General features: G+C 48.9%; 1 protein-coding gene across 3 annotated transcripts; it reads left to right on the top strand.

Annotated features, from left to right (window-relative positions):
• Window positions 1-1,938: 1,938 nt before the first annotated feature.
• On the top strand, window positions 1,939-25,139 carry Nfatc4 (nuclear factor of activated T cells 4). 3 transcript variants are annotated; one of them, XM_038310571.1, is made up of 10 exons: window positions 1,939-2,346; window positions 14,139-15,234; window positions 16,097-16,259; window positions 16,852-17,051; window positions 21,123-21,295; window positions 21,692-21,832; window positions 22,627-22,682; window positions 23,272-23,398; window positions 23,554-24,135; window positions 24,810-25,139. In XM_038310571.1, exons 1-10 carry the CDS (start codon window positions 2,331-2,333, stop codon window positions 24,875-24,877), a joined length of 2,622 nt encoding a protein of 873 aa, XP_038166499.1. In that variant the 5' UTR covers window positions 1,939-2,330; the 3' UTR covers window positions 24,878-25,139. The 3 variants fall into 3 exon arrangements, with proteins under 3 accessions (XP_038166499.1, XP_038166501.1, XP_038166502.1); XM_038310573.1 differs by lacking the exon at window positions 1,939-2,346 and adding an exon at window positions 12,879-13,098; XM_038310574.1 differs by lacking the exon at window positions 1,939-2,346 and adding an exon at window positions 12,953-13,120.
• Window positions 25,140-26,085: the final 946 nt, after the last annotated feature.

Genomic DNA, 26,085 nt, shown 5'->3' with positions numbered 1-26,085 from the left:
ACACACACACACAGGAAATGGAGCATTGTCTAGTGGTCTGGATTTAGATAGCCAGGAATCAAATTCTGTTCTGTTAATTACTAGCTGTTTGCTCAATATCTCCGCGTTTTGACTAATTACAGTACCTCCTGGGCCAGGCTCTTGTGAAGACAGATTAAAGTAAGGCTCATAACACCAGCCCAGTAAGTGGTGAGCATTACTACATAAATGTTACTGAATTCCCAGCGTGAGGTGCATTTAGATTCAAATTTCCTTGTAGAACAGAGAAGCTGATTTAACAAACTACTCCAAGAGCTAGCTCTCCCTTCTGATAAATGTCCAGCTCCACCCTTAATGACTCACTTTCCAGATATCCTCTCCTTTCTCCCAGACACCTGTCCTGAGGGAGTTACTAAGGAAGTTAGTGTTCTAGGACTCCTCTTACTTGAGAGGAGGGCGCGGTCACTGCTGAAAGTCACTTGATGTTTGCACGTCTGGTACAAGAGTAATCATCTTGGTTAAAACCTGTTGTGTTGCTGACCTGAGCATGGGCTCTGTATCCAAGGCAGCCACTCACGGGTGTGGTGGGCCTTTTGCTGATCCTGTCAATGCCTCCCATAAGAGGCCCATCTCTGCATCTCTCTAGTAGCCAACAGTGTGGGGAGAAGAACAGAGACTCTCTGAGGATGGCCTTCAGCTTCCTGTTCCTCCCGAGGCTCATGAGACGGACTTCAGATGGTCTCTGGTGGGACTGGGTCCTGACCAGTAGCAAATAACACCTGTATTTTAGCGTCCTCTCTTCCTCCTGAAATGGAACACCTCCAATCTAGGTCTTAGGCCCTGTTTTCAGAGGAACGTGATGCATGAGCCACCTTTTCCTCTGCTTCCTCCTCATTGTTTTCCCACGAATGTCACTATGACCAGGGATGCTATCTGCAAGGAAAAAGAAAAAGAGAAAAAAAGAAAGTAAACAGCGCCAAATCCAACCACCCCAGAGCTGGGGCCCAATGTTATCTGGAACCTGGGATGGGCTAGAGACTCTCATCCGTCATTACATGAACTCCCGAGGCAAGAGAGTATTCGCCCCATTTAAATTTTTTTATGTGCAAGGGTGTTTTGTCTGTAACAGAGGTCTGTGCACCATGTGTGGGAGAGGGCTTTGGATTCCTGGGGACAGAGAGTTGCTAGCTACTCTATGGGTGCTGGGAACTGAACCATACTCTCTGGAAGAGCGGCAGAGGAGCTCTTAATGCTGAGTCATGTCTCTAGCCCACAGGAGCCCCATTTTAAGGAAGCTGAGCCTGACATTGTATACCTCTGTAAACCCAGGGCTGGAGAGGTGGTGACAAGCGGATCACTGTGAGTGAGTCAGCTTGAGCTACACAGTGAATTCCAGACCAGCCTGGTCTACATCGGAAGATCTTGTCAGAGAGGTGGGGTGCCTGAGAGAGAGAGAGTGTCGGTTGTGAGGTTAATAAGTAACCAGCCAAAGACCACACACAGACTGTGGCAGATGAGGACTTTAAACCCAACTCCCGTGCTCTGTCTTTTGGGTGAGTTTCTTTGAGAAAACCTGAAGAGGGACCTTTCCTTAAGCATAGCTCTTAGTTTCTCCTGAGACGGCTCAGCTTTGTGGAACCAGAACTTTTGTTCTTAAAAAAATGTTCACGGCGCAGCTGTCAGCCCAGCAGAGATGGTTGTGGGTCCCTGCAAGATCCTGGGCGGGTGGGTGGCCCTGGCATGCTGCAACAGGTTCCCATCGGCAGGTGGGCACATGTGAACAGGCGGCTGCAGGTAAAAGGGACATAAACACAAAAATAGGCATAAAGCTTTATTAAAGGAGAGAGAGAGAGAGAGAGAGAGAGAGAGAGAGAGAGAGAGAGAGAGAGAGAGAGAGAGAGACACACGTATGCACACACCAGAGGGGACAGGAAGAGAGAGGAGGAACCAAGATGGTGACCAGAGGTCAGAGGTAGCAGGAGTGGGCGTGGCTTGCAAAGGGCCCGGCGGGGACCAAAAGAATAACAAGACCGTCTATAATTTGATCAGAGTTTCATTTCTATTAACATCAGCACTACAGCAAGCATATCCATCACCCTAAAGTTTCCTCATGTCCCTTCCAGCCCGTTCTGCCCTTCGGTGTTACTTCTTTCCTAACAACCCCCATCTGCTGACTGAAGACTGGTTTGCAGTTTCTATTTTATGTAAATGGAACCACACAGCATGTGTCCTTTTTGTCTTGATCTCCTTCTCACAGTGTGATTACTATTCTTCCGTGTTATGTGTACCTGCAGATCATAGGTCTGATTGGCAAGCTCGTTCTTTCTCCCTGCGGGTATGTGTTGTAGCAGATGACACGTTTTACTGGTAAGTAGTATCCAACCACACAGGTACAACATGCCTCTGTTTCTTTTATGCGTATGATTTCCCCTGTGATGCTGAGGAATAAGACTGGAACTTTATGTGGACTGGGTGAGAGCTTTACTACTCGGCCACAGCTCCAATGTCACAATGAGTGACCATCCAGGAACGTGATGGCTCAGCCGTATGGTAGGTAGATATCTGAGTCTTCGCAAGGGTGTCAAATGTCAGGAGGGTTGTAAGCTGTAAGCTGGCCTGGATTATATAGCAAACAAAAAAAAGGTAAATTGGGTATGATGGCCGCGCCTTTGATCCTAGAGCTTCGGAGACAGAGAGAGATAGAAGGATTTCTGTGAGTTTGAGGTCAGTCTGATCTCCATACAAACTTCAGGGCAGCCAACACCTCATAGAGAGACCTAATTACAACAAACAAATAAACAAACAAACAAAATGTTCATATATATATGGGGATTACGTTTTACTATGTAGCCTCATCTGGCCTAGAGTTCACCATGTAATGCAGGCTGGCCCCAAACTCACTGAGATCTGCCAGCCTCTGCCTCCTGAGTGCTGGGGTTAAAGGTGTGCACCACCACAGAGGACTGCTTGTATTTATTCGATTGTTTGCCATGCTATTATGAAGACTTTTGCTTGTTTGCTTGCTTGCTTTTCTGGTTTCAGAACAGAACTGGGAAAGAACCCAGGCACTGAGCACGATAGGCAATTGAGCACTCTACTGCTGAGCTACACCCTCGGCACTGCTCTGTTTTATGTGTGCGTGTGCCTGTGTGTGTGCGTGTGTGTGTGCACGTGTACGTGTGTGTGTATGTGCGTGCGTGTGTGCGTGCGTGTGTTTGTGTGTGTGTGTGCGCATGTGTGCGCACGTGCGCGCGCGCGTGTGTGTGTGTGTGTGTGTGTGTGTGTGTGTATGAAAGGACATTTCATTATTAAGTTTAAAAGTCATTTATATATTCTAGATTCAAGCCTTTTAAAGATGTCAGTTGAAATACTTTCTTCTACTAGGTGTTAGAGGCACAGGCATAGAGTTCCAGGACAAGGCCACACAGAGAAACCTGTCTTGAAAAACAAACAAATAATAGCAACAAAACTCCATGAAAAATGAACAAACACACAAAAACGAGAATTTTCTTCCTATGATTTTCCTCCCTCCCTCCCTCCCTCCCTCCCTCCCTCCCTCCTTCCCTCTGTGTACCCCAGGCTGGCCTGAAAGGCACAGCCCTTCTACTTCAGCCTCTTCAGGGCTATGATTACTAGAAGCACCAAAATGTCTTCTCTTCAAGGGAAAGTTTTTTTATTTTTTAGATAGGTCTCTCTACATAGCCATGGCTCTCTTGGAACTCTATGTAGACCAGGCTAGTCTCAAACTCACAGAGATCCACCTGCCTCTGCCTCCCAAGATTAAAGGTGTACGTCACTATGCCCAGTGTGACAGGCAAAATTTTACTTTTGATAAAATCCAATCCAACTTTCCAACTTGCCTTTTTTTTTCTTTTCTTTTTTGGTAATGGATCTCACTTTTGGTGTGTACTTCATGGACTTTCTTTAAAACTTTCATTTAGTGTTTAAGGATGTCCACTTTGAAAGTGACAAGTTGAGTGATTTTTTTTTTTTTTGGTTTTTCGAGACAGGGTTTCTCTGTGGCTTTGGAGCCTGTCCTGGAACTAGCTCTTGTAGACCAGGCTGGTCTCGAACTCACAGAGATCCACCTGCCTCTGCCTCCCGAGTGCTGGGATTAAAGGCGTGCGCCACCAAACCGAAGCCGCCCGAACACTGAGTGGAATTTTTTTTTTTAACATGAAAACTGCCGAACAGAAGAATTGTGCTTTGGCCAAGGGCTTTGGTGGAAGGGGAAGGATGCCATACTCCAAGCCATAACCGCAGCTCTGAAGTGGAGAAAGTCGCACATATGAGCACCTAGGGGTACTTCAGCACCCACTGCCTTTAGCCTGGGGTTGTTAACCTGGCCATAGTTCTGCTCTGTCATAGGACTCCAAGGTTTCGCCTTTCTTTCTTTCTTTCCTTCCTTCCCCCTCCCTCCTCCTCCCTACCTCCATCCCTCACCCCACTCCACTCCCTCTAATCATTTCTTTTCTTTCTTCTTTCTTTCTTTCTCTTTCTCTTTCTTCCCTCCCCGCTCTCTCTTTTAATATCTGAAACTGGAAAGTCTTGGATCTGTGTACAGGTCAGACCAAGGCAGTGGCTGCTTTGTAGTGTGAATTGAAATAGAGACGGTGCTGCAGGGGGTTAGTCTTTTTTGTACACTGTGAAGATGGGTCTTTACCCAGGCGCCTTCTGATTGGTTGTAACGAGGAGCTGAACAGCCAGTAGTTAGGCAGGAGGAGGTTAGGCAGCACTTCAGGGAGAGAGAATGATCTTCAGGATGAATCTAGGCGGGTGAGAGATACCAGTGAGACACTAAAGAAGTTGGACATTGGTCCAGAGGAGGTGGTAACTGAGCCACGTGGCAGAACACAGATTAGTAAAAAAGGTAAGAGTAGTTGGAAGCCTGAATGAAACAAAAAAAGATTCACTTTCTCAAACGAGAAGGGTTGATGTCTACCTGGCAGCCTTTGAGAGTTATCTGTCCCTTTGACTGTTTTGGGTCTTGAGCCTGTAGAATGGCACTGAAGAGTCTGTAGTTGTCAGCATCTTATGATCATGTCAGCCAGGCTTCTGCAACACACCTCTATCAGTTCTGTGTTTCTGATATCCCCAAGTGGTACAGACCTGGGGCAGAAGGTGACAGCCAAGGTTCAGGCTTCAGACAGTGGGCCGGCAATGCAAGGCCAGTCTGAGCTGGAGCGGAACTGGTTACTAGGTTCTGTGCCTGAACCCAGAAGTGGCTGCTTACAGCAGGGGAATCTGTTAGAGATAATAAGACAGGTAGTAAAGAAGAAGCAGCAAAGAATTCTTTCCCTTTTCCTCTTTTAAAGAGGACTGTCTTACTTTGAGTCTGTGAAGAACCGGGAGTAGAAGTAGAAAGAAGCATCATGGGAAGGGAAGGAATGAGGGTCCCCAAGTAGTAGGTAAGGATGGTGTGATGGCTGGTGTTGCCATCTTGACAAAGTCTAGAACCACCTGGAAGACGGACTGCTGTGGATGCCCACCAGGGATTATCTGGATTATGTTCTTTGAGGTGGGAAGACCCACCCACTGTGTGTGGCCATTCCTAAAGTCGGGGATCCTGGATTATTTTAAGAGTGGAGAAAGAGAGGTGATCCCTAGCAAGCCTGCACTGCTCTCTTCTTCCGCCAGAGACATAGTAGGACCTGCTGCTTCAGGCTCCCCCCACTGTGCTTCCTGGTCATGACGGACCTGAACCAATGAGCTAAATGAACTCTCTCCCTGAACTTACTTTTTGTCAGGATATTTTATCACAAAAAAACTGGAAAAGAAACGAGGACAGATGGGTTTTATAGGCATAGGAAAATTAATTAGCCTGTGTTGAGGTCATGCGAACGATACTACAATAAAAAAATTAAATTAAGCAATTTTCTTGGTAACACATTTCCCTCTTCCCCCCTCCCCCTTATTTTTGTTTTTGGAGACAGGGTTTCTCTATGTAATAGCCTTAGACTGTCCTGAGACTTGCTTTGTAGACCAGGCTGGTCTTGAACTCACAGAAATCCGCCTACCTCTGCCTCCTGAGTGCTGGTATTAAAGGCCATCATCCAGGAGGTCAAAGCAAATTGAATTCTATAAATTTGAAACCAATCTGGTCTACATAGTGAGTTTCAGTCCTGGGCTATACAGCAAGACCTTGCTAGGATTAAAAAAAAAGTTTTATCAACTGGAGTGAGGTAGAGCAATAAATCTGCCTATATTGTCTATTGAAACTACGTATGTGGGGCTAGCTAGAAACTCAGCTGGTGATGGTACTCATCGTGTAAAACTGGTGACCCGAGTTACATCTCTCAAACTCTCTTGTTGGTAGGAGAGAACTGACTTCCATAAATTGTCCCCTAACCTCCACATGAGTGCTGTGGTATGCACACACAATAAATAAATCAAAATGTACTTTTTAAAAGCAAAAAAAGGTGTGGGAAGATAATTTTGACAGTTGCTGATAAATTCCAAAAAGGCTAAGACTCAATATATAAATTGCAAATTTTATTTACTCCAATGGTAGAATAATATGCGATATTTGTTTCCTTTTTATACATTTATTACATTGATTCATTTGTGTTTGTGTGTGTGTGTGTGTGTGTGTGTGTGTATACATGTACCTTGGTATGTGCAAAGAGGTCAGAGGACACCTTCATGGAGTTTTTTCTCTTCTTCCACCAGGTGGGTCTTGGGGATTGAATTTGGGTCCTCAGCTTTGGCAGCGGGCACCTTTACACATTGTACTGTCACATGTAGTTTTAAAACCAAAAAAGCAGGGGTTGGGAAGACAGCTCAGTGGGTGTGATGGTTTGCCTTACCAACGTGTCACACCTAGAATCGCCTGGAAAGAGAATGACAGTGGCAAACTGTCTCCACTGCCCTCCTTGACACGGGAAGACCCAGCCCACTATGTGGGCAGTGCCATGCCTTAGGCTGGGGGTCCTGAGCTGAGCACGAGCAGACAAGTAAGCTAGTGCACACACATCCATCCCCTCTGCTGCTGACTGTGGGCAGCATGTGACTGTTCACTGCCGCTGACTTCTCTGCTGTGATGAACGGCGACGTGGAGCTCTAAGGGGAAATGAAGTCTTCTCCCCTAAACGGCTTTTCATCTGGGGATTTTATCACAGCAACAGAAACGAGACTTAAGTGGTGGGTAAAACCCTTGCCATGCAGTTGTGAGGATTGGAACCTGGATTCCCAGGCCCCACAGAAATGTAACCCACTTGTAATCCCAGTGCTCAGGAGGCAGAGACACACTGAATACATACTGAGCAAGTTATCTTAACTAGACTAGCTGAAACCAAGGGCTACAGGTTCTAAGAGAGACTCTGCTCCAATACATAAAGTGGGGAGCAATCAAGGAAGATACCCAACATTTACACCTTCAACATGCAGACAAAGGTGAACACACATATACGTACCCACACCAAATACATGCAAAAAGTATGATAGAATTACAATGATTAATTGTAATTATATTGCAATTGTAATATTAATATCACTAATATACTACATATAATGTGATAGTAATATAATTACAATAAATCCAATACTTTTCCTCGATCATGCATCCATTTTGCTGATCTATCCATATATATTTGGCATTATTATTTGTGAGGCCAATAAATTTTGTTTACAACTTGCATTTCTGTGTGTGTGTGTGTGTGTGTGTGTGTGTGTACAATGGAGAAGGAGATGCCTGTGCCGAGGTTTGTGTGTGTAGGTCAGAAGACAACCTTGGTTGTCTCCTAGTCTCCCATATGGAGCTAGTCCTCTTTGCCATCTCTAAGTATAGGTTACCTGGCCTGTGAGCTTTTAGGGACTCTTCTGTCTGGACAATCTTCCATCTTGCCTTAGGAACACCAGGGTTACAGAGGGAGTCTACCTAACCTGCCTGTGTTTGCGAGCTGAGGATTTGAACTCAGGCCCTCACAGCTGCACAGCAAGTGCTTGACCCACTGCGCCATCTCCTCTTTCTTTCTTTTGACAGGGTCTATTAGTCTTGGCTGACCTGGATCTCCCAATGTAGACCAGGGTGGCATTGAACTCACAGAGACCTGCTTGCCTTGGCCTTGAAGTGTTGGGATTAAAGGCCTGCATCACCACACTTGGCTCTGCATGTCTTTTATGGACATTGCTTATGTTTTTTTTTTTAAATTACAACTAATATTGAAAAATTTTTTTCTTATAGAGAAAACCTTTTATTATTATAATTATTATGATGGTTTGTTGAGACAGGGTTTCTCTGTGTAATAACCATGGCTGTCCAGGAACTCGCTTTGTAGACCAGGCTGGCCTCGAACTCAGAGATCTTCCTGCCTCTGCCTCCTGAGTACTGGGATTAAAGGTGTACATCATTACCGCCCAGTTTTGAGAAGAGTTTTTTTTTGTTTCTGTGTTTTGTTGTATTGGTTTTTTTTTTTCCTTTTTTCTTGAGACAGGATTTCTCTGTGCAACAGCCCTGGTTGTTTGGAATTCTCTCTGTAGACCAGGTTGGCCTCAAACTCACAGAGATCTGTCTGCCTCTGCCTCCCGAGTGCCATGATCAAAGGTGTGCATCACCACCGCCCGGCTAAGAATTTTTCATAAAAATTTTAAAAATTATTTTCTTGAGATGGGCTCTCACTACGTGTGTGTGTGAATATTTTGCCTGCATATATATCTGTGTAACACATGCATGCCTGGTGGTCTCAGAGGCTAGAGCAAGGCATCAGATGACATGGACCTGGCGTTACAGATATTGTGAGCCACCATATGGGTGCTGGGAATCAAACAGCACCCTCTGGGTCCTTTGAAAGAACATCAAGTGCTCTTAACCGCTGAACCATCTCTCCAGCCCCAACCCAATTATCTTTTTTTTTTTTTTAATAACACACTGAGTTCAATTCGTGCTGCTCATCTATTCATTTCCTCTAAAGGAAACTGATGCTCCTTCCCCCAGGAGCCACCAAATTCAATAGCTCATCTGATAGGGGTGGGAGCTCTTCTGGCTAGAAGTGCTGGCTGGCTTGATCGTGTGCAGGCAACAGAGCTTCTGTGAGTTCTGACTGCAGCCATCCTAAACACCCAGAAGACAGCATTACACTTGGCTCCTCCCTGAACTGTCTCTTACCACCTTTCCCCCTTTCTTCTATGGTCCTCGAGTCTTATGTGTGTGGGGTGACACAGATGTCGCATCTGTGGCTGAGTACTCCAGACAGGTCTCCACACTTTGGCCAATCGTGATTCTCCGCACCGACCACCACCCACTACTGCAAAGACACTTCTCTAATCAGGTCCCATAGCAACACTCTGGCGAAGGTATAGCGATAGGAATTTAGAGAGTGGTGTGATACCGTGCAGTAGGTTTACTGCTGTGAGCTCCCTAGTCAAGGATTCTCGGCCGGGTTTACAGGACCAAGCATGGGCTTCCTCCTGTGGAGCTGGTTACCCCACAACATCCACGCCACTACTGCCGCCTCCTTGTGGTAGCTCAGTGTTCAGAGCCTGGCAAGGCTGCTGCTGACTCCTCCAATCTCAGCTGCTAGCGCGGCACTTTCCAGGCAGATGCACGTGCATTTACAGAAATCCGTAGAACTCGTTTTTTCCTTAACAGAATCTTTTTTTTTTTTTTTTTTTTTTTTGGTTTTTCGAGACAGGGTTTCTCTGTGGCTTTGGAGCCTGTCCAGAAATGGCCTCCAACTGGTAACAGTCCTCCATCAGTCTCCTAAGAACTGAGATCACAGGCCTGAAATGAGGCCCAGCTACCAGTTATTAACTGGGGATAAAAGCAAGTTAAAAAAAAAGTATGCTAGGGGTGGAGAGACGGCTCAGATGTTAAGAGCACTAGCTATTCTGCCAGAGGTGCTGAGTTCTATTCCCAGAAACCACATGATGGCTCACAATCATCTATATTGGGATCTGATGCCCTCTTCTGGCATGCAGGCATACATGAAGATGGGACGACTCATTAAAAAAAAAAATCAATAAAATTTAAAGCCAGGCAGTGGTGGTGTGTGCCTTTAATACCAGTACTTGGGAGGCAAAAGCAGGTGGGCCTCAGTGAGTTCGAGGCCAGCCTGGTCTACAAAGCAAGTTCCATGACAGCCAGGACTGTTACACAGAGAAACATTTGTCTCGAAAAATAAATGTTAAAAAGAAGAAAAAAGGAAAGTATGTTTGCCATGATCTCATGCACATAAAGATGTTTGTATACAAGCATATACTACATGGATACAAAACTGGACTTTTAGAATTAGCCAGATGTTTGTCTGAGTTAGATCACTTACAAAATTACCTTTTGTGTAATTAAAAAAAAAAAAGGCTAGGATTCAGCTCCAAGTCTGTCGAATAATACCAATCAGAACAACTGGGAATGGCATTGTGAGTTTATAGTTCCAGCACTGCGGTGTTGATAAGGAGCGGTTCCAAGACAGCCTGTACTACAGGAGACTGTCTCTAGAACAAACCGACTGAACAAACAGCACAGACAAAAAAAAAAAAAAAAAAAAAAAAAAAAGTCGGTCACAAGTGAACTCCGTTCAGGTGTGCGCGCTAGGGGGCGGAGGAGCTAAGACAGGCAAGGTGGCAGGGGCAAGTCGCCAAAGGGGAGGAAGGGCAGCTGGGCTTTGTGGTCGCCAGGGGGCAGTAGTGTAGGGCAACCCAAACTACCAGCCCTGGGCCTCTAAAGCCAGGCAGGACAAGTCAGAGGTCACATTTCCACTCCTATTCCTAATGCCTAAACCTAGGAGAGTTTGCGGTAGAGGATGCTCTAATCTGAAAGAGTCTGCCTTTCTAAGCAATCTTTTACATTAATACCTCACTGGTGCCAAACGGTTCTCTCTTCTGCCTGCTTTCTTTTGCAACACCACAGCGGGGAAATTGAGTCACTGGGAGGAGAGGGGAAAGAGAGCCGAAGTCACCCTCCCGGGCCTTCCAGACGAGGGAAGGGGGAGGGTGCTCCAGGAAAACAAAGCGGGGTGGGTGGGGAGGCGGTTGGCTGGGCAGAAGCTGAGCCAGACACATGGAGAAACACTGCCCAGGATCAAAGGAAATATGACATTTGAAAAGAATGTGCGCGTCTGTTTGTGCCGCTGAGCGGGGGGTATAAGGGAGCAGGGCCCGGGCTGATTTCCGGGTCTGTTCTCCATGGCTTCCCACCTCCGCCCGCCCTCCTTTTAGGTGCAGGATAGTAGATGTTCTCGAGGTGCTCCTCGTGCTCCTTGCCCGTGGGTTTCTCCAGTACCGAGGTGAAGCCGGACGGCAATGTAACCTGAGAAGAACCGAAGAGAAGAGAGGGAAAAAAAAAAAAATCAAACCAGGCCGTCTCCCCGCTCGGCCTCGGAACATTCTTCTCTCCCGCCCGCCAAGCCTCTCCTCCCTGCCCCTCCCGCCGCACGGCCCTGGGCTTGCAGCCGGGGCAGCGCCGCACGTCATTGGGGTCCCCCGGGGCTGGGGGGGTCCCCAGAACGGGCTCGGGGGAGGACTAAGAGGAGGAGGGGCGCCGCCTCGGCCGCCAAGGAGCTGGGGCCCGTCAGGCCAGCCCCCCTTCCCTCTACCCCGCAGAGCCTGTTTCTCATTAGAGTAATGGGCGCGGTCCCCGCCCGGCTCCCGAGTGTTTGTAAACGTCTGACCCGAGGGCGGGCGCTTAACCCTTTCGGTGCTGGCCTCGGGTGGCTGCTGGAGGCGCGGCCCAGAGCCTGAGGGATTGTGAGACTAGAACTCCGTGAGGCTTCTTAGGGAAGTTTGAAGCAAATGGTTAGCGTGCTGGGCAGGACGGTGACTGCTCCCCTGCCCCGCGGAACCTGTAGCCCAAATCAAGAATCTCCGGTCCCACTTTCTTTTCTTCCAACTGGGACCCTTTTTTTTCTTCCGTTTTTCTTTTGCTTGCTTGCCCTTCCTAGAAACTCCAGTCCAGGTCTTCCTCCCCTGCCCAGGTGACAGGTGTCCAGCCCTGGGGCCTAAGTTTTCAGCTCCAGGCCCCTCTAAACCTGGCTTGGAATTTAGGAGAGCCGGGAGGGGAATGCCCTTGGTAGAGAGAGTTTTTCCAGTCTGCAACTCGGGGAGAGTGGGGGGTAGGGAGAAAGGGACCCGACTTCCTCTAAGGAGGCTAATTAATGGCCTCTCTAAGAGGCTAGGACCAGGGTATCGGCAAAGCCCGGCCTGGATCTATGCCCAGAAGGGGCTCAGAAGGGGCTGTGGGTCTTTAAAGGCTTCCTGGGGTTAGAAAAGTCTGAGAGTCTTCCCGAACAACTAAAAGTTCTGCATCCTCAGAAAATTGGAGGAGTGGCCGGTGGAGGTGATGGGTAAGGAGTAAGCTCCCCGAAGGCCCAGGTTCAGTGGTCTCAGCGAGGGTGGAGAAAGGAATGGCCTCCTCTCAGAACAGCCCAGAACCTCTCTCAATTCCGGAACTCTTTCTACTCAGACCTGGATTGACAGCGTAGAAACGGTGGCCGTTCTTGGGAGATGCTAGCTACACTACTCTTCAGATCTTAAGGAAGGATGTACCACGGACCCGCCACACTGGGGGCCCAGAATGTGGCCTCTTTAAGGCGACTCGGATTCCCCCACCCCCTCCCTCCGCTGAGACTAAATAAGTTGAGGTTTGGGCTCCCAGTGAGAAGTGATTGTCACAACTGCGAGCCAATAGGTACCATTAGGGTCCTGTAACGTTTGAAGGAAACACTTTCCAATTCAGTTTTTTCTCCCCCTTTGGAGGGGGCGGGACTGGAGAGATGACTGAGGAAAGGAGAGTGGGGGAGGACTAGGGGCGCGTGGTTTTCCCATCTCATCCCTGGAGGAGGGGCCGAAGCATCCCTGGTAGCCAATCAGGGACAGGCTGGGGGGGCCGCTTTGAAGAAGTTTGGGGGAAAAAAGTTTGGAAAAGTTTCTATAATAACGAGGGGGCGTCCGGAGGGAGGCGGCAGCGACAGAAGAGGGGGCGTCTCAGAGAAAGGGAGGGAGGGAGCCACCCGCGCGTGAAGCTACAGCAGCGTCCAGAGCCTCCCCCTCCCACCCAGGCGGGACCTGGGGGCTCCGTCCGGACCCATGGGGGCGGCAAGCTGCGAAGATGAGGAGCTGGAATTTAAGCTGGTGTTCGGGGAGGAAAAGGAGGCCCCCCCCGCTGGGCGCGGGGGGGCCCTGGGGAAGGTTAGTGTGGGGCTGGGAAGGGGTCATTTGACCAGTGACTGAAGGGCCGGGGCGATCTGAGTTAGGACACTTTGGAGGTAGTGAGCCTGGGGGTTGAGGTGGGTCAGAGGTTGAAGGGAGCTGAGGGACTACCAAGGCTGAGGAAGTGAGGCTGGGGGCCATGGCACCACTTTTTCCTTTTTAGGTCGTGACTGGGTGGGAGTGGGGGTGTTGTTGGCTACGCGCCGCCTCCCGGCTAGGCCGACTGTCTCTGTGATGGGGGGCGGAAGGGAATCTCGGCCCCCAAGAGCCCGGGGTGCCGGCTTGGGAAGGGGAGGTTGGTTCTGGAGTTTGAGGCTTTCGGACCTAGGCCTGGTCCTGCAGACGTGACGCCTGGGGCTGGGGGCTCTTTCGGGCAGCGCCGGGGCACCCCTCCCCCTCCCCCTGTCTAGCCGCAATGAGAGGCAGATGGCGGGGATCGAGCCGGGGGCGGCGGCCGGCGCTCGCACGGAATCCGCGCTGCCCGCTGCCCCCACCCCCCTGTTGGCTGGGCCCCTGCACGCATCACCCTTTGGCTGCACCCCCGCCCCCTTTTGGGGGGGCGAGGGAGGAGTCACCTCCCCTTGTCACCGCAGACATGCCCCCATCCTTCCCACCCCTAGGCCACTGTTGCGATGGTAACTGGGGTTTCTGCCAACACCATTTGGGGGTTTGGGAACCGTTGCTAATTGGGTTCATGTGTGAGTCGCCCCCGGCCCAGCCCAGAGCCTGGGCAAACACACCTCTAGGCCCGACTCTAGCACTCCTCAGCCTACGGTCCTCACCTTAAGCCCCACCTTCTCTGGTACCCTAGGACCCAGGACCAGGGATTCAGAATATGGGGTTCTGACATGGCTGTATTTCCATCTTCTGATGTTCAACTTTGCTTTTGTCCTGAGACTAGGAGACCCCTCCTAGATGAGCAGCATATCAGGCTTTGGGAGCTAACCATCCGAGGAACCTAGAGATCTCACCAGCTTCTCTCTCCCTATCTCCCTCTACCCTCCTTTCCTTTTTGACAGAGCTGGACTCAGAGGATGCCCCTTCCTGCTGTCGTTTGGCCCTTGGGGAACCCCTTCCTTATGGTGCTGCCCCTATTGGTATTCCCCGACCCCCACCCCCTCGGCCAGGCATGCACTCACCACCACCCCGTCCCGCCCCTTCACCTGGCACCTGGGAGAGCCAGCCGGCTCGGTCGGTGAGGCTGGGGGGCCCAGGAGGGAGTGCGGGGGCTGCTGGGGGCGGTCGTGTTCTTGAGTGTCCCAGCATCCGGATCACCTCCATCTCTCCCACGCCTGACCCACCGACCTCGCTAGAGGACACTCCTGAAACCTGGGGAGATGGCTCTCCTAGAGATTATCCCCCACCAGAAGGCTTTGGGGGCTATCGAGAGGCAGGAAGCCAGGGCGGAGGTGCCTTCTTCAGCCCGAGCCCTGGCAGCAGCAGTCTGTCTTCGTGGAGTTTCTTCTCTGATGCCTCGGACGAGGCCGCCCTGTATGCAGCATGCGACGAGGTGGAGTCTGAACTTAATGAAGCAGCCTCTCGCTTTGGCTTGAGCTCTCCACTGCCTTCGCCTCGGGCTTCTCCTAGGCCCTGGACCCCGGAGGATCCATGGAGCCTCTACGGTCCAAGCTCCGGAGGCCGAGCGCCAGAGGATAGCTGGCTACTCCTCAGCGCTCCTGGGCCCATCCCAGCCTCCCCGCGGCCTGCTTCACCCTGTGGCAAGAGGCGCTATTCCAGTTCAGGAACCCCGTCTTCGGCCTCCCCAGCTCTGTCCCGCAGGGGCAGCCTTGGGGAAGAGGGTCCAGAGCCACCTCCACCGCCCCCATTGCCTCTGGTCAGGGATCCTAGTTCTCCAGGCCCTTTTGACTATGTCGGAGCTCCAACAACCGAGAGCATCCCTCAGAAAACCCGGAGGACTTCTAGCGAGCAGGCGGTGGCCCTGCCTCGGTCTGAGGAGCCTGCCTCCTGCAATGGGAAGCTGCCCTCCGGAACAGAAGAGGCTGTGGCAGCTCCGGGAGGTCTGCGGAAAGAGGTGGCTGGCATGGACTATCTAGCAGTGCCTTCTCCCCTTGCATGGTCCAAGGCCCGGATTGGGGGACATAGCCCCATCTTCAGGTGAGGGCCATATCTGGCACCCCTCTGCTCTTCAACCCATTCTACTCAGGGAGCAGGAAAGTCGAAGGATGGGTTTAAAGACAGTCCTGGTTCCAGGTGTGCTCCACTTCTCAGAAGAGCTTCTGCAACAGGACCCCAGGCACCTAATTGGTTTTAAGGCAATTTAGTTTAAAAACAACCCCCCCCCAAAAAAAAGCCAGCTGGCTGACAATGGGCTGTTTCCTGTGGATCTATTAGAAAAGCCTCTTCAGTATTCTAAGAACGGTTATCGGTTATCATAAACCCCTTTAGGGTTCCCGCACCCCCTGGCCAGTCCTGTCTCAGGCAGACTGATATTAGCCTCTGGCTGATTAGACAGAACAGGTAGAAGAACCTGGGTTCCATTACAAGAAACCCTCCACTAACTCTTACGTCTAGGTGCGGGGCTTAAGAACCCCACTTCCAATCTGAATAAAGTTACATGTATTTGCAAGTCAACGAATTTATATTGAAACTTGCCTTTCTATCCCTTCTAGTCTCTCAGTCCTGCCCATTTCAATAGTCCTAAACCCTGAGCTGTCAGACTGAGGTGTCTCCATCCTGAGAAGTTTCTAGAGGGAAGCTAGACTCACTGGAATTCCCATAGGCCAATGTTTCTCAACGTAGGCAGACTGCTGTCTTGAGTTGGACAATTTCTAGTGCAGGACTGTACTGACTGAGCAGCCTCCTAGGCCTTTATTTCCCCTGCTTCTGAGCTTTTGGAATTGACTTTTGCCATGATGTCTTATTTCTCCCATACCCACACTGCCTTCTCCCTCACACACCCAGTGTAATGCTGATGGGGCTGAGGTTCCGGACGACTATACTCTCCTCTTTCACCCAGGACCTCTGCCCTACCTCCCCTGGACTGGCCTTTGCCCAGCCAATATGAGCAGCTGGAGTTGAGGATTGAGGTGCAGCCTAGAGCACACCATCGGGCCCACTACGAGACAGAGGGCAGCCGAGGTGCAGTCAAAGCTGCCCCTGGAGGTCACCCCGTGGTCAAGGTAAGGGGCAGAAGGCAGGCCCGACTTTCTCTTCTCCCGTCCCAGATTCCTGCAAATGAGCTTCAGCCATACACAGAATCATGGCACTGCCCTTTCCCACACTCTCAGCTGTGACCCTGCAGGCAGCCCAGGGGAGGGGCTGGAACTGGGGAAGGAAGGATACATAGCAAGGACCCGGATATACTTTCTACTCTTCTTTTCTGTTCTCCTACTCCCCCACACTCTCCAACCTATCCCAAGGGACATCAGCCTCATGTCTACTTTGGAAAATGGTGACTCGCCAGATGTGGGGGAGGGTTTCAGCTGAGGCCAAAGGTCACTGGGAGTTAGGTTTTCTCTATATTGAGTTGGCCTAGTCTTTCTTGGAAGCTCTTCCTCTTTTGCCCAGCCCAGTTTGGGCCTTCCAAGAATAACACTGTGAACTTGACTGTGAACATTTTCTCTACAGCGGATACCCAGTTTCCCACAGGGAATCCCTTACAGGGTATTCATCTTTCACCATTCCCATCCTTGGACAGGAGAAGCCAAGGATGGATAAAGGGTGAAAGACACTGGGGCTTTCAAATAAGTGGCTTCTGTCTCCCTCTGCCAGCTCCTAGGCTACAGTGAGAAGCCACTGACTCTCCAGATGTTCATTGGCACTGCAGATGAAAGGAGCCTGCGGCCGCATGCCTTCTACCAGGTGCACCGTATTACTGGCAAGATGGTGGCCACGGCCAGCTATGAAGCTGTAGTCAGTGGAACCAAAGTGTTGGAGATGACCTTACTCCCAGAAAACAACATGGCTGCAAAGTAAGTCCCCAGTCAACTTTCCCCCAGCCCGCAGAATTTAAGACCAGAAAGGCCCCCTTTTTCTCTTTCCCAGAGAGCTAGATATCATCATTCCCAGTCAGTTTCCAGCTTTCTGGGCAAGTGTTTTGTGTAGCAAGTTTTTCTCTGCCAGGCAAGCCAGCTTGCAAGTAACGACACAGAGACTTCTTTTATGAAAGAAAAGAATTATGAAAATTATTATGAAAGCTTGGCCTATAGCTTAGGTTTGTTCCTAACTAGCTCTTATGACTTAACCCATTTATATTCATCTACATTCTGTCACATGGCATTACCTCTCTTCCCTTGCATCTCCTCTTTCCTCTGCGTGTCTCCTAGTGCCTCAGTTCCTCCTCCTCTTTCTTTGTCTTTGGAAGGCCCACCTATTGCTCCTGCCTAGCTGTTGGCCATTTAGCTTTTTATTACACCAGTCACAACAACATATCTTCACACAGTGTACAAATATCCCACAACACCCCCCCCCTTCTCTAAAAAAGGAACGATTTTAATTTGGACATAGTAAAACTATACGCAATAAGAACAATTATTAAGTAAGGACTACATTCACAATGTCCAGTCCATTTGTATTTGGCAAATTTGGAGAAAGTACTGTATTGCCTATCCTATCAAAGTTTTATACCTAAACGACTTTCTATCATAACTATGTATTGCCATCCTAAAAAATACCTTTTTAGACCTTAAAACATCTTACATAATCAACTTAAGATTTTATGTTTCTCAACCTTATAAACTTTACATTTCTTGGAGCTAGAGAGATGGCTCAGCGGTTAAGAGCACTGACTGCTCTTCCAGAGGCCCTGAGTTCAATTCCCAGCAACCACATGGTGGCTCACAACCACCTATAATGAGATCTGGTGCCCTCTTCTGGCCTACAGGCAGGATACTGTATAAATAAATAAATAAATAAATAAATCTTTAAAACAAAAAAGCAAACAAAAAAACCTTTACATTTCTTATGCAAGTTTCTTTTCTGACTTTGATAACAATAAACTGTAACTATTACTATCTCGTCTTCAACCCCCATCAAAGACCCAAGAAGAATATACTATTACCTGAGTAAACAGGAAGTGTAGAACAAACAACTTCCAAAACTGCAGAAATGACAGAGACAGCTGACTGCCTAGATAGTCACTCAAGGTTCCTCTGCAACATTGGGGCATCTACCTTTTGCCTACAGGCCTAGAATATCTGACAGACTTTTCTGTGAAGCAGGAATTTTTAAAGTACTGTCTTACTTGTCTTGGCAAAGTTCAGCAGTTGCTTTCTTTTGTGTCCTGCTTGTCCAGTTTGGCCAGCATACTCTCAGCAGTCGAGGCAAGGGCAGTTTCTTGCCCAGTGGCTAGCTTTGCCACATTGAAAGCAGACTCCATATGGAGATTCTTTGATACCCATCATTCTTTTTTTGAAGAAAATTGGTGCTACCAGGAGCAGACATGTCTCATTGTCATCAAAAGCTTTATGTTATTGAAACATCTTAAATTTCATATTCTGTAGATTTCTGAAGTGTTTGAAGACAACCCATCTAAAAGATATGTTTAACCTTGAAAACTTGACCATCTGACTACAAGTTTGATTGTTAGATGACTAACTTCTAACGTCTTTATTTATCATCCTAAATAGCTTTCAAGTACTAAGCTTTACGTTACATTTTTAAATGAGCTGCATAGGCATAATACCTTAAACAAGAGTAGAAACATATATACAGTATAAGAAAAATAACCTTAATTTTGAATCAATATACAGAAATCCATACCAATGTAAAATAATTGAGACTAGTGGTTGTTCAAAAGTAGGTGCAACAATCCACCCTTTTATCCTATCATTTCTATACTATATCCTCCCTTTTTCTTTTAAGAAAGAGATTCCTGAATCTAATCTCCTTTGTTCAGCTTTTTTCCTGACCATGACCAACAACAACTTGTAACCAACTCCCCCTAAATGATGATAAACATCTGTAATCTACTGAAAGACCCAAACCACCCAGTCTATCTCTTGCGAATGTGGGTGTTCTGTTCTCTAGACCGATTCCTGCTGTCTGGGGGCAACAGAATCTTCAGGGGACCCTGAGAAAACTGGGACAATGGTCAAATCCTGGGAGAACTAGCTGTATTATCTTTTGTTTAGTCTTTGTGTGATAGGAAAGTGTAGAACTTATCTGAAGTCCTGGCTGGATTGTCTGTAAGACTGGACCATCCTAACTAGCAGCTTTGAAGCTGTTCTGAATGTAGAACTCTGAGGAAACTGCAACAGAGGCATCTGAGAGGCTGGATCACCTGGGCTACTTGTCTTCATTGGTGTCTGGTTCTTTTTTTTTTTTTTCCTGAAAAGCAAACTTTTAAAGGTAGCATAAACATATGTATTAACACAAATATGGACCGTGCAGTGTGTACAAGAGAGCTAAAGATAATTTTTTTTGTTTTATGTTTGAGCAGGTAAAAGGCATCTGTAAATTTTATGTTTTTTTTGACTGTATAACCAAATCTCATACTGTGCTATTTGAAAGGATGGCATGTAATAATAAGTATGAGTACTCTATACACAACAAGATTTATTATGTCTCATCCAGTCTCAGAGCTCTTCCCATAGAAGAGGGATCAGCATATATATCTCCTGTCTTTCTTGGTTTCTTTTTTCATGTCTGTAGCCAAGATTTTCAGGAGGTTTTTTCCCTCAGTCAAATCTGATCTTTATTAATTTTGAAGAGAACCACAACTTTTTGTTTCCTGTGGAAACAAAGGCACAGCCTCTTCCCCAATGCAATATATTTTCTGACCTTCACTTTGAAGTTAAGACATTCTTAAACTATATAGGTTGGTTTCCTTTAGCAGCAGTTTCCACAGTTCAGTGTCTCTCCGTGGCTATTGTTTTTTTGTTCATTAGCATTAAAAAATTTAAAGTCAGCAAAGCACCACACAGGATCCAGACACCATGTGTTTTCCCATCTTTATGAGGCTTTTTTCTTTTATATTACTTTACTCCCTCTCTAAAGATTTTACTTTATTATTTTTAAACTATTTATTCTTTTATGACTGTCTATACCCATTTTCTTTTTTCTTCTCCAGCATCTAAGTACATGTTTACGCATACTGTAACCTATTCAGAGGTTTTTTTTTTGTTGTTGTTGTTTTTTGTTTTTATTTTTTTGGCCTGGAATTGACTTTACGAAGCTCCTGTAGCCATACTCTTGCAGCAATCTCTGACACATGAGCCAAATCTTATACTGCTAAGCTGTGGCTAGGCCCTCTGCCACGAGGCTCTCTCTCATGGCCTCGCGGTTGGCTCTGCTCGCTTAGGGTCAGTGAGAGTGGAGCCACTTGTTCAGAACTTTGTTGTCTCAGCTTTCTCAGGCCTTATGTGGATCCGCGTTGGGCACCATATGGAGCAAGCTTTCTTGTCAGACTATCTAGGGATCACCAGCCTACAGATAATGACCTAGAGACTTCTTATTAATTATGAGAGTTTGACCTATATCTTAGGGTTGTTTCTAACCAGGTCTTATAACTTAAATTAACCCATTTATATTAATCTAAGTTTTAGCACATGACATTATCTCTCTTCCATCTTGCATCTCCTATTTTCTCTCTGTGTCTCCTGGCATCTCTTGCCTGCCTCGATTCCTCCCTGTCTTCCTTCCTCTCTGCCAGGAAGTCCCACCTAGCTCTCTTGCTTATCTATTGGCTGTTCAACCTTTTATTACATTAATCACAGCAATGCATCTTCACACAGTGTACAAATGTTTTGCAACAATTTTGTACCATTGAGCTATATCCTCAGCTCAACTTCCTCCTCCTTCTTAAAGTCCTGGGAATTGAACCTAGGGCTTTATATATGGTAGGCAAATGCTCTGTCACTAAGTCTCATCCCCAGTCGGTTTCTGACCTTAATGTCTAAGAAAGTGTTTTTTGAGGCTGGGGAGCTTTCTGTGGAGGCCATGTCTAGATTAGAAAATGACTGAGGGTGGGAGCTTCCCCTCTGGAAATGTATCACCGTCTTGCCTTTGGCTAGGAAGGCTTACCATCTCCCCTTTGCCTTTAGCATTGACTGTGCTGGAATCCTGAAGCTTCGAAATTCAGACATTGAACTTCGGAAGGGTGAGACGGACATCGGGCGCAAAAATACACGTGTGCGGCTGGTGTTCCGTGTACACGTGCCTCAGGGCGGCGGGAAGGTCGTCTCTGTGCAGGCGGCATCAGTGCCCATCGAATGCTGTGAGCAAACAGGCCCTGGCCAGTTCTCTGTATCTCACAGCTCTTTTGTCTGTCTATCACCCATTTCCTCTACATAGTGTCCTGTGCCCCGTGTGTGGTGGGTGGCCCTATAGAGGACTCAGATCTCCTTCTGCTATGATGAGGGAGAGGTGAAGGTGGTATTTTAGTTTACCCTGTTACAGACTCTGTCTCAGGGACGGTCCAGATGAACCTGTACCTCTCTGCCCCATCTCTGCTTCAGGAGTGGACCTTGCAAGTCTGTGTGGTTTCATGGTTGCTGTTGGTTCTCTTTTCTATTTGCTCCTGGAAAGAGGGCTTCCCCAAGCTCTAGTGCTGGCAAGGGCTGTCCTTTCTGTACCCAGCCCAGCCGGACTTTTTTCTTCTACTACTTTGCAGCCCAGCGCTCAGCCCAGGAGCTGCCCCAGGTGGAGGCCTATAGCCCCAGTGCCTGCTCTGTGAGAGGAGGGGAGGAACTAGTGCTGACCGGTTCCAACTTCCTGCCAGACTCTAAAGTGGTGTTCATTGAGAGGGGCCCCGGTGAGTTCCCCCTGAGGAGAGGAGGGGGGTAGAGCTTACAACCCTCGGGTGAGGCTCTGCAGCTATCACAGAAGCACCCAGCTGAGCCTCCCTCGCTGTGTGCAGTCAGTTTCTCATGGATGTGACCACAGCTAACACACCAAGGACAGTGAGCAAATACAAGAAATACACATCCTGCTTATTAAAGTATTAAAGAGGAACTGGCTTTGAGACGGTTTATTGTCATGAAAAAAGTCTATGAAGTGAAGAAGGGACTTACAATTACTGTGGATTTCCCTGAACCTGTCTTGAGCTCGGAGATAAAAGCCCAGCTATAACTATGGGGTGCCCCCAAGATGGAGCTGTAGGGGTGGAGAAATGAGAGACAGGATTCTATGTCCAACTACCAACCTGTGGGCTTCTTCTTCCTCCAACCCTTCTCACTGATGGCCCAGCCCCGAGACCACAGTTAGCACCCTGGGGTCCACATCATGAGTCTTTCTTAGTGCCTTCCTTTAAGATGGGACTCAGTCCTACCTCACTATCTGTCTTGCTGGTATGGGAGGGATGTCTGAATTAGCTGGTGGAAGGGTTCCAGGGATACTTCTAACACCCTCTCTAGATCCCTGCCATTTCCCTTGACCTTAGTTTGTCCTTTGACCCTCTTGAGGGCAGTTTTAAAACCTGTACCGTCTGTGCCAGACCTGCTAAGGATCTTTTTAGATCTGATTGACTCCAGCAGGAGGGGGAAGGGAGGGCGCTGGGGCAGTGGGTGGGCCCTAGAGCCAGGCTGGAGCTCTTTCTCTCCTGCTCAGATGGCAAGTTGCAGTGGGAGGAGGAGGCTGCGGTGAACCGGCTGCAGAGCAGTGAGGTACCGGTATCCCTGGGGTACCCAACCTGGTGGTGGAGTGAGGGGTGGAAGAAGTAAGGAATTCTCAAGAGGGCCCCCTTAGAGGCAATCCTGATCTACAGAGAGAGTTTCAGGACAGTCAGTTAGAGACCCTGTCTCCAAAACAAAACAAACAAACAAGATCTTTGCCTGGGCAGTGGGGATGGCATCTTTAATTTCAGCACTCCAGAGGCAGAGACAGGTTGGTCTCTGTGAGTTCGAGGCCAGCCTGGTCTACAAAACGAGTTCCAGAACAGCTAAGGCTGTCCTGTCTCAAAAAACAGGTAGGAAAGGGAAAAAAGAAATAAAGAAAGAAAGAAAGAAAGGAAGGAAGGAAGGAAGGAAGGAAGAAAAAGAAAGAAAGAAGAAAAAGAAAAGAGAAAAAAAGAACAGACAACAGGAAAGGTTACTCCAGAGTAACTTTTTCTGGCCTGGAGAGTCTAGTTGCTTCATCTCCAGGGAACCGACTTTGCTCCTCAGCCATAGACTAGGAGATAAGGTTTGGTTGGGTTCAGGGTTGGACTGATATAAGATCTTCAAGGACTTGTGTCTCATCCTCTGTCCTAACTAGGTGACACTGACTCTGACTGTCCCCGAGTACAGCAACAAGCGGGTATCCCGGCCAGTCCAGGTCTACTTCTACGTCTCCAATGGGCGGAGGAAGCGCAGTCCTACCCAAAGTTTCAAGTTCCTACCTGGTGCGCTCTAAGACTGCCTGTGGTGGGGATGGAGGGGGACCCCCGATGTGAGGGGATAAGGGGTGGACAGACCCTCGGAAGGGAAGAAGGTTGGAAGGTGTGTCCTGGTGGAATTGCCAGACTCTCACCAGCCTCCTGCCTCCTCATCTTCCCAGTGGTCTTCAAGGAGGAGCCCCTACCAGACTCATCTCTCCGGGGCTTCCCTTCCACGTCGGGTCCCCCCTTTGGCACTGATATGGACTTCTCACCACCCAGGCCCCCTTACCCTTCCTATCCCCATGAAGACCCTGCTTATGAGACTCCTTACCTGTCCGAAAGCTTTGGTTATAGCACCCCCACTCTATACCCCCAGACGGGGCCCCCACCATCCTATAGATCAGGCCTGCGGATGTTCCCTGAGACTGGAGGTACCACAGGTTGTGCCCGCCCGCCTGCAGTCTCCTTCCTTCCCCGCCCCTTTCCCAGTGATCCTTATGGAGGACAGGGCTCTTCTTTTGCCCTGGGGCTTCCGTTCTCCCCTCCAGCTCCCTTTAGGCCTCCTTTACCTTCCTCCCCACCCCTTGAAGACCCTTTCAATCCCCAGAATGCTGTCCATCCCCTACCTGCTGAGGGTTACAATGAGGTGGGGCCAGGCTATACCCCTGGGGAGGGGGCTTCGGAGCAGGAGAAATCCAGGGGTGGCTACAGCAGCGGCTTCAGAGACAGTGTACCTATCCAGGGTATCACCCTGGAGGAAGGTGGGTGTGGGACTGGGGGCTCTGAGTGTGAGTGAGTGCAAGAGATTGGTTTGCGTGTGTGCTGAGGGCTGGAGCTTGGCTACTCAGAGACTGGGCAGCCTTAGTGTCCCAGGGTAGTCAGGAGTCTCAGGAGCAAGTTCTTGGTGTATGTGTGGCCACCTGAAGTCAACACCTTAATTCTGAAGGGCACTTGGAGTATCGTCCAGCTTTTTTTTTTTTCGTTTCTGCCCTCCACCCTAATCACAAAATTTCAGCCCTAGAAGTATTTCAAGACCATTCCCTCTAGTTCCCTGAATTGTAGATTCAAGCATTGAGTCTCAGGGAGGGACAGTGGCTCGTGGAAAGCTCAGTTGAGTGTTTTCCCTTACCGTATCCTTCCCTGGTGACCATAGTTTGCTTTGGTGAAGAAGACTTCCCTCAACCTACATCTGACCTGCTGCCACTGGCATAGGCCAAGCTGGCTATGATCCAGGGCTGGGAACCCACGTGGATGGAGTTGGGCCCAATTTAGTTAGGAGCAGATGTTAAGAGACATTAGGGAAACTGAGGCTCAGCCAAAGAGGGATCCAGATGTATCCTAGCTGGAGGCTTGCCTGGAATTGAAGGGGGGCGCGGCCTCTGGAAAAGGAAAAGGCCCTACCTTAGCCCTATCTTTCAACTGCCCTCCTTTACAGTGAGTGAGATCATTGGCCGAGACCTGAGTGGCTTCCCTGCCTGTCCTGGAGAAGAACCTCCTGCCTGAACCACGTGTAGTGGCCCCAGAAGCCCCGCCTCCTTGCCCTTTTAACTGGGGCGCTGGCTCCAGAAGCTTGGGGGCCAACTCTAGTTTCTTTTTGCCCAGCTTTTATCTTCCCGTCCCCTTCTCCCTCTCCCAGCTAAGGTGTGGCCCCCGGCCTGGTGCTGCCTTGAAAGGGAGTGAGAGTGTGGATAGGGACTGAGCCTGGATGCCAGAACTGATGGGACGAAGATGCTGTCCGGGCTGTGGTGCGGGCAGGCTGGGCAGGTTGATGGGTAATAAACTGCTCACTGAACAGCGCTTCAGCCTCCAGAGCTCCTTGGAGAAAGCGGGGATGCAAGCTTACTCCAGGTCCGGCCGGAGGAGGCTGAAAAGTTGGGAAGAGCTGGGGCATGGCTTGAAGCTATGAATCCTAAAGGTCTCCCTGATGGAGGGGGTGAGGGCAAACAGAGGGGCTCCCGAGGCTTCCTGGCTGCAGCTGAGGTTGGAGTTCCGGATCTGCATGGCTTCTTTATCCTCCCTGGAGGTTCAGGTTCCTTAGCTTTGGGATGAGACTTAGGAATCTTTTGTGTTCCCAAGTCCTTGTATGTTGTCACCACCCAGATGATTCTGATTTATAGTCAAGGTGGCAAAAGGTCAGTCCAGCTTCTCACTAGAGAAAGAATCTGAGGTTCAAAGAGAGAAACAGGCCTGCCTAAAATCACAGCAGGGCAGCAGCACGCTGAGCGTGGTTTCCCGGACTCCTGTCCCCTCTGCACCCTCCGACTACATGCTAACCTGGAAGATTCGGTTAGGCTTGTTCATCCTTTCAAGTGAGGGAGGGGATGAGGAAGAGTTGGCATGGGCCTACCCATGGAATCGCTTATCCTTGACGATTGTGAAGACAATCCGGAAATATTTGTCCTTTAGTTGTTAGACTTCAGGAAGCCTTGCAGCCTTCCTCAAAGCTCTGAATTCCTGGGGCTCACGGCAAGCATGAGCCCCAGGCTTCCCTTGCAGATAAGCCCATGCTGGCCCTCTGCATAGGTAATCCATTGTCATTAGCAGATCAAGGCAGGAAGCCTGGTCTGTTCCCTGTCCTGATGGTTGCTGAGACCAAGGCACAATGAGCTGGTTGAGAGGCAGGCTATCTACCTGCTTACCTGGAGCCTGGTGCACAGGCTAGGTATGGAGCCCAGTCAGCCTGAGAGAGTACACTCAAGACATTCAGAGAG

This window comes from Arvicola amphibius, chromosome 13, assembly GCF_903992535.2.
Source record: "Arvicola amphibius chromosome 13, mArvAmp1.2, whole genome shotgun sequence".
NCBI lineage: Eukaryota > Metazoa > Chordata > Mammalia > Rodentia > Cricetidae > Arvicola > Arvicola amphibius.
Note: the sequence above shows the minus strand (reverse complement) of the source record. Positions and strands in the feature narration are given on the sequence as shown.

What these genes read in the sequence shown, in the direction of transcription:
- Nfatc4 (XM_038310574.1), top strand. Translation starts at nt 12,997, where the DNA reads ATGGGGGCGGCAAGCTGCGAAGATGAGGAGCTGGAATTTAAGCTGGTG. An exon ending in GGACATAGCCCCATCTTCAG is followed by an intron (nt 15,235 to 16,096) that starts GTGAGGGCCATA and finishes TCTTTCACCCAG; the next exon opens with GACCTCTGCCCTACCTCCCC. An exon ending in GAAAACAACATGGCTGCAAA is followed by an intron (nt 17,052 to 21,122) that starts GTAAGTCCCCAG and finishes CTTTGCCTTTAG; the next exon opens with CATTGACTGTGCTGGAATCC.